Source organism: Sinocyclocheilus rhinocerous, unplaced genomic scaffold (assembly GCF_001515625.1).
Source record: "Sinocyclocheilus rhinocerous isolate Xijiao unplaced genomic scaffold, SAMN03320098_v1.1 scaffold2116, whole genome shotgun sequence".
Lineage (NCBI taxonomy): Eukaryota > Metazoa > Chordata > Actinopteri > Cypriniformes > Cyprinidae > Sinocyclocheilus > Sinocyclocheilus rhinocerous.
Window position 1 is genome coordinate 578,341 of NW_015623486.1, and position 8,329 is coordinate 586,669.

Consider the following 8,329-nt stretch of genomic DNA (forward strand, 5'->3'; position numbering starts at 1 on the left):
TACTGCACATAGAGAACGATTTGACTGAAAATTTATCAGAAGAGATAACGTTAGAGATAAGATAGTGGTCATCTACACTCAGAACTCAGAAAATGAGGTGGCTTTTCTGCTTTGTACAGCAGTCATTGTTAAATCTAAATGTATTTTTAATATAGAATATGTTACATAAATCTATGAAATGTAGAACATCACTGCCAGTGAGTGCCCCCCCCCCCCCAACTCCGCCTATGCTTTCTCCATTTAAATAGTCGTCTGGTCTGAATCAGGAGAGAAATATGCATAAAGATAAAGCACTGATTATGAAAGATAACAGCCTAAAACAGTTCTAAACAAATATGTGGGTGGATTTTAATGTGAAAGACAACAGGAGATGGACTTTTTCCACAGGATGAAGTGTTATTATGGACTATTTTAGCCAGACGCAACGGTTTAAGTTAAAATGCCTTAACGATGGATTTGTTTCTTACAAACACGCAGCTTTTCACTTCACAAGATGTTAACTGATGGACTGGAGTGGTGTGGATTATTATTGTGATGTTTTTATCAGCTGTTTGGACTCTCATTCTGACGGCACCCATTCACTGCAGAGCATCCATTGGTGAGCAAGTGATGGAATGCCACATTTCTCCAAATCTGTTCTGATGAAAAAAACAAACTCTTGGATGTCCTGAGGGTGAACACATCATTTTTGGGTGAACTATTCCTTTAGGCTAATTTCCAAACAACATCTTCTTGACCCAGACTGTTCTGTTTGAGATTCACCTTTATATGAAATCCCTGATCATTATTCAAATAAATCTGAAATGCTTTACAGTAGTTTATGATTGTCATAAAATAATGCAGCATGACCCAAAACGTATAAATGAATATGTTCATGTTAATATGCATTGGGGACAAAACCCTGATGATTTGGTTTAGTTTGCTGTAAGTGTCTTGGGTTTAATGACATCATTCTAGAGCACAGCTCAAACTAGAAGATCTGATTAACAGATATATAAATAAAACAGTCAAGACATGAGCTGTTTTGGATTTCAAGAGTGAAGTTCTACGTGCAGCCACTGTTGTTTGTTTTGTTTTTATGACCTTTGGGATGAAGATTAGTGTTTAAATATAAACTGTCATTGTGTTTCACTGAAGCGCAGCCTGTAGAACGCCTCCTTCACCTCTGCTTCTTCAACGGCCGACTCATCAGCTCCTACTCTCAGAACGGCGCTCTCGGGCACGTCCTCCTTGATCTTCCGCTTGGTCAGAATCACTGGCTCCGTCTCACCTAAATCTGCGTGCTGCCGTCCATCCGGTCCCGTCAGAACGAGGTAACCAGCATGGCGGCCTCGCTCCAACAGTGTCGCTAAACAAATGCACAGAGATATTTATTTTTTAATAAGCCTGACTTACAACATGTTGCAATTTTAAAGGTGCTTGCAGTCGTTTTGCAGAACTTTAATCCTATATATGCCTTAAAGGTACAGTATCAAAAACAATGTAAAATACAGAGAGAAAATGGTCATGTATAACCATTTTTAATGCAGAAAAAAAAGAGATACCCTTAAAAGATATGATGTTCTGTGCAGGATTTCTTCTTTCAAGCAGCAGTTGGGAATATCGAGGATGCAGCAGGAATGATGAATGCATCTCATTCTGAGTATCAACAAGCACACATCAGTGCCTTATTTCTGTAGGTGTGTGTTTGTGTGTGTATATTTACGCTCTTACAGTCTGGTTGCCGTGACTCTGACTCTGTCCCCAGAGCATGAACACTGAGTAGGTGTTCAGTGTGAGGACAGACGCGGGACGAGGACTCGGAGTCCAGAACAACAGATGCACCTCCCACAGGACCACTCCAGAGCTTCCACTGAGAACCAATACCTAAAACACACCATAGATAGATAGATAATATATACATGCACCAAATGTCTGGGGTCAGTTTTTCTTTTGATCATAAATGCACAAAAGCAGTCTTAAGTCGCTGGGGTATATTTGTAGCAATAGCCAACAATACATTGTATGGGTCAAAATGATCGATTTTTCTTTTATGCCAAAAATCATTAGGATATTAAGTAAAGATCATGTTCCATGAAGATATTTTGTAAATTTCCTACCGTAAATATATCAAAACTTAATTTTTGATTAGTAATATGCATTGCTAAGAACTTCATTTGGACAACTTTAAAGGCAATTTTCTCATTATTTTGATTTTTTTGCACCCTCAGATTCCAGATTTTCAAATAGTTGTATCTCTGCCAAATATTGTACTATCCTAACAAACCAAACATCAATGGGAATCTTATTTATTCAGCTTATTTAATCATTCATGAATTAATCTCAATTTCAAAAAATTTACCCTTATGACTGGTTTTGTGGTCTAGGGTCACATATTATTGCATAATTGCATTTTTTTTTGTTTACATCTTATATGGTTTTTTAAATGTTGACTTTTTTTTTTTTTTACAATTAAAAGTATATGAATCCATGACACGATTTCACAAAAATAGTGTTCTTTTTAGCATTTTATTTTACATTAATCACCAATAGGACAAAACACAAACATTTTGGCTCAAGGCCTTCTTCAATGCGATGAACAATTCAATCCCTCCACCCACTTTTTAAGTCATTAATTATATTAAATATATATATGGAATTTATTCCAGTGATGCAAAGCTGAATTTTCAGCATCATTACTCCAGTTTTCAGTGTCACATGATTCTAATATGCTGATTTGTTTCTCAAGAAACATTTCTGATTATTATCAATGCTGAAAACAGTTGTGCTGCTGAAAAGTTTGGTGGAAATCGTTATATGTTTTATTTTTCAGGATTCTTTGATGAACGGAAAGTTCAAAAGAACAGCATTTTTCTGAAATACAAATCTTTTGTAACATTATAAATGTCTTTACTGTCACTTTTGATCTATTGAATGCATTCTTGCTGAATAAAAGTATTAATATAAATTAGTATTAATTTCTTTAATATATCTAACTGTCAATAATAATACATTTAATCACTTACTCTTTTGGTTTTATTGCCAATGTCTTCCTCTATCATTATGTCTGGAATTCCATCTTTGTCAAATTGCCCAAATGTTGGCACACTAGAAAAACACACACAGAGGAATAAATCAATGTAATACACAAATACCTTCCACTGGTTTGGGATCAGTGTTTTTATGGCACCTGAGCAGAGTGCTGGTGTTGGTGCTCCATGCGATCTTCAGTTTGTCTGTGTGCAGCAGTGACACGCTGGAGTCCGTCTGGACCAGCAGTGATGGAGAACTACTGCCAGGAACAACCATCACACGCTTCAGAGAATCAGACCTGCAGTGAAGCCATCAGAAGAAACGAAACATTTCTGATTATTATCAATGCTGAAAACAGTTGTGCTGCTGAAAAGTTTGGTGGAAATCGTTATATGTTTTATTTTTCAGGATTCTTTGATGAACGGAAAGTTCAAAAGAACAGCATTTTTCTGAAATACAAATCTTTTGTAACATTATAAATGTCTTTACTGTCACTTTTGATCTATTGAATGCATTCTTGCTGAATAAAAGTATTAATATAAATTAGTATTAATTTCTTTAATATATCTAACTGATCCCATTATACTTTTGAACAGTAGTGTTTTTACATATGATTAAAACAATCAAAAATCTCTCTCTCTCTCTCTCTCTCTAACACGCTTCAGAGAATCAGACCTGCAGTGAAGCCATCAGAAGAAACCCATAATATCATGAGAATGGAAAATCAAAGAAAGAAAGTGGATACGGTTTAATCCCCAATGCATGTTACTGATAGAGGGAGATCAATCCAGTGTTTTTGTCAGATTTTTCCTTCCAGCTTTTCTCTTCCTTCAGCGCAGACTCCATTCTGGCCAGCTTTGTCAGATGTCGCAAACTGACCGCATAGAGTCCAGATTCTGTGGAGAGAGAGAAACAGTTGAGTTCAGAGATATGAAGGAGAAACAATAGAGAAGAGATGCTATAATCTGCTACACACTTGTGAGTAACAGCAGGTATGGAGCGCCACTGGCCGTTTTGAACTGCTGGTGACCAAACACCCCGTTCCAATCAACATTCGCCTTCGAGCCGATCTGATCACCTGACTTTCCTGAGAAAAACACCAGCTCGCTCTAAAAGAGGAAACGGATCACAATGAACGTTATCACAAAGTCTTCAGCACAGGTGTTATTGAGTGTGTGTGTGTGTGTCGTACCGGTATGGGTGTGAATGATGGCGCTTCAGGATTATATGAAAGTATGGCAAAGTCGTCTGCTTTATCAGCGTTCAGATCCTGAATGCTGATCAGCGGCAGATTTCCATTCAGCACAGTAGAACGTGACTGCTGCCACCTGATCACACCTGATGGAACAAAACATCAAAATGTTTCCGAATACACTGTTGATTTGGACACAATGTACTGAGGCGGTACACTTAAAAATAAGGTTTAATTTGTTAACATTAGTTAAATACATTAGTTAACATGAACTAAAAATGGACAATACTTATACATTTATTAATCTTAACTAATGCTAATCTCAACATTTAATAATAACAATGTATCTGTTAACATTAGCACTGTAAACTAACATAAATATGAATTTTTTTTACAGTAAGGTTTATAAATGCTATAAAAATATTTATTGTTTTAAAAAATATTATTGTTAGTTTATGTTAGTTAATGCATTAACTATTGGCAAATGAGACCTTATTGTAATGTTAAAAAGGTTTCTGTTATAAATAAATGCTGTTCTTATGAACTGTTAATCAAATAATCAAGGTTTTCACAAAAACATGAATCAACACAACTGTTTTCAACATTGACAATAAGAAATGTTTTCTCATATTAGAATGATTTCTGAAGGATTACGTGCCACTGAAGACTGGAGTAATGATGCTGAAAATTCAGCTTTGAACAGAGGAATAAATTACATTTTTAAATATATTCACATAGAAAAAAGCTATTTTAAATTGTAATAATATTTCATATTTTTTCTGTATTTTTAATCAAATAAATGCAGTCTTTATAAGCATTACAGACTTCTTTCAAAACATTTAAAAAAATTACCAAATGTAATCTTTTGAACAAGAGTATACCATAATATTTACATAGTACTGTTTCAAATACATGGTGCTTTTTTCTTAGTGATGTTCACATCTGTGTTTAATTAAATCCTGTACCTGTCTTTTTATCAATAGCTGTGAGATTGTCTGCGTGAGCAACCAGACATCCTGTTCCCTGATGTCCGAGGCCCTTTACGCCACACTCCACCCAATCAAATTCAGCAGCTAGAGGTCTTTCCCAAAGCGTCTTCCCATCAGTACCATCAACAGCCGTTAAAACCAGACATGGGATTGATAAATCTGAAAAAAAAAAAACATTATTTCAGGCAGCATAATACATAACATAGCAGCAGCTGTCTCTTGTGAAGATTTTTATTTTTGGGGGGAATAATGACTTTAATTTAGGTCTGATCCTCACACATAACTATCTGATTGAAAACTAACGCACAAGCCATGTGAACTTCTTTTAAGATGCTTTTGTGGTGTTTTAAACATTTTGATTTAAACAACAGCAAGCAGGTTAGTACATGTGTGTTTTTAGGCTTACCTTCACTCAAACACGTGTTGCGGCTGGCTTCAGAGTCCTTGTAGATGAACAACACATCCAAGACTTTGTCTTCATTGGCGTCCTCAACAGCCAGGAAATCATACGTGGCTACAGGAGAGAAACCCTTTCAGTATCCGGTCAGAAATGCATGAATGTAACTACTGTATTTTGCACGTTGCTCACCTGCGTCAGGTAACGTGCGGTTCCAGGTGGAGAAGTATTGAGGCCGTACGGGGCAGGGAAGGATGAATGAAAAGGCGAAGACCACCGCCAGGCACAGGAAGAGAGAGAAGAGGAAGGCAGCCGTGCGCCACCCCGTCAGTTGTGAGAAGCCCAGCTTTTCTGTGCAGCTTTTCTTCTTAGACACGCCGCCTTCTGCCTCTCCACCCTTCAGAGGCTCCGCCTCAAAACCACTCCCTGATGCGTCTGCCATCTCAGAGCAACAGAAATCCTCACCACTGCAACACAGAAGCAGGTGAGACATAATATTCTGATCATTATTAAAACATTTATTTTACAGTCAATCATATGTTATGCAAAATATATGGGTTGTATTCCAGAATACCGTTTAATAATTTGACATTAACAAGCATACTGTATCACATTTGATATAGTTCTAAAGCATCTAAATGATCGAAACTGAATTGGGAGATACAGAGTGACAACTGATATTTCTATGCATTTTTATGTAAATATCTGCTGTGCTGTTATGAAGATCTCAGTGATTTACATTACAACCGATCAGAATTTCATCTTACTTCCTGGTCACATACATATCAGCATCTGTACTAAATAGCATATTTTTGCTAAATTTTTTTCCTCTTTGAGTATGAGTTCCATATTCTCATTATATTATATGAGCCATAAAAGCCTGATGTATCATATAAGATACACAACAACAACAAAAAACACATATGCAAACTTTCTTTACAGATTTTAAAAAAATACTTTGTCTAAGGGTTTAATAAACTGTTCCATTAAAAAAATATATATATGTTTTTATGATTTTTTCATTTATGAGATTTTTCTGGCTATACTGACTATCAGGCTTTACTGTATGAATCCAAATATGTGTTTTTGTAATCTTAAAATCAATTTTAATGCTGCAGATAATTGTCTGCAAGTCTACTTAAGCACAAAATATTAAGACCAATTGTTATTTTAAAAATCATAATAACATAATTTTAAACTCTGACTAAAAAATTGAATACAAAAATATATATTTAATGCTTAATTAAAATCCAGTACATTACAGTAATAATAATTTCATATGGCACATATAGGATGTCCTTTTATTCTTCAAATACTGAGCAAAAATAACAATGAAACACAGATTCAGGTCACAAAATGCCAAAATTTGATTCAAGTCTCATTTGTTTCCAAGTCATGAATCCAAACATGCAAAAGAACACAGATCTCCATAATAACGGACTCAAAGTACTGTAAACTGTAAACTACGTGGTTCATCACCATACTCAAGGAAACAAAGGAAGAGTATCTAATTCTTCCAGCTCACAGGTCCTTCCCACCTGAATTCAACCCTGTATGTTCAGTGACAGCAGCCCTGATCGTAACCATCAGAACATCACGATCTACTGCATCCAGACCAGTGGCCTACTGTATGTAAACTCATGCACACTCAACAGATCCTGCTTCTTTTCCCATCCAGAGTGTTCTGCGTCAGACAGGAGCTGTTGTTAAACATCCAAACAAAAACACAACAACAAAACACCTGTCATGCTGGTGGAGCTAGAAGAGCCCGGGGCCAAACAAACACCTCCATTCTGGAAACTGTCATTTGGATGACGACAACAACAATTAACCACAGCAGCACTGCACCACACACACAGACTAATCACTTATATACACACAAATACACTATAAACAACATAACCATGTATATATAATGATTTTTAAAGTATAAAATTCATCCCAAGCCTGTTGCGTGGCATTAAATAACAACCACAGTTTAACTAAATAAAGCTTATATGAGAAACAACTAAGTCTTTTCACATTCATTAGCTAAAATACAAAGTTGTGTCTAGCATAAACTGAAATCAAGATCATGTTTTGTAGAAGAATTGATAGGTCTGTCTTAAATATAAGTTAAAATGACATCAGTTAGTTGATCTCTAACTTTTAATTAGCAAGCCTCACTTGTTGACCAAACAGAAACCAAGTAAATTAATTAAATAGCGATCGTTTTAGTAAAACACACTTTTGTCTGATCAAAACAAACCTGGTGAATGATCCTTCTGCTCCTCGAGTGGCTGAGCAGGTTTGACAACGACACTTCCGCGTACGGCGACACGACTGGGACAAAAGAGCGATTTTGTTACAATGGATTTTTCTTGTATCTTATCTTATTTATCGTATCTTATTTGCTCGGACGACAAAATGTAAAATGTCGTTTAAAATTACCCACTGAGAATTTATAAAGAAAGCGTTTTACTAATTTTACGCATAGTGCAGAAATGTAAGTATTTATTTTTGTGTTAGGCTGTCTCTAAAAATATAACACCCTAGCAACCACACTGAGTACCTTAGCAACCGCCCCGGGTACCCTAGCAACCGCATAGCAACACCCTAGCAACCACCCCGAGTACCTTAGCAACTGCCCGGGGTACCCTAGCAACTGAATAGCAACATCTTAGCAACCTCACGGGTATTCTAGCAGCTGCATATCTATCTATCTATGTATCTATCTATGTATCTATCTATCTATCTATC

At 36.1% G+C, this 8,329-nt stretch overlaps 1 protein-coding gene across 5 annotated transcripts; it reads right to left on the minus strand.

The window, feature by feature from the left end:
* Positions 1–645: 645 nt before the first annotated feature.
* Positions 646–7,905, minus strand: LOC107753805 (protein FAM234A-like). 5 transcript variants are annotated; one of them, XM_016570161.1, is made up of 13 exons: positions 7,839–7,905; positions 7,129–7,290; positions 5,783–6,057; positions 5,600–5,707; positions 5,170–5,352; positions 4,205–4,350; positions 3,989–4,121; positions 3,782–3,908; positions 3,170–3,310; positions 3,006–3,087; positions 1,714–1,866; positions 1,545–1,638; positions 646–1,348 (listed from the first exon to the last, which is right to left on the minus strand). In XM_016570161.1, exons 3-13 carry the CDS (start codon positions 6,030–6,032, stop codon positions 1,119–1,121), a joined length of 1,647 nt encoding a protein of 548 aa, XP_016425647.1. In that variant the 5' UTR covers positions 6,033–6,057; positions 7,129–7,290; positions 7,839–7,905; the 3' UTR covers positions 646–1,118. The 5 variants fall into 5 exon arrangements, with proteins under 5 accessions (XP_016425647.1, XP_016425722.1, XP_016425794.1 ...); XM_016570236.1 differs by having other exon boundaries at positions 7,129–7,274; positions 7,839–7,897; XM_016570308.1 differs by lacking the exon at positions 7,129–7,290 and having other exon boundaries at positions 7,839–7,893.
* Between the last annotated feature and the right edge of the window lie 424 nt (positions 7,906–8,329).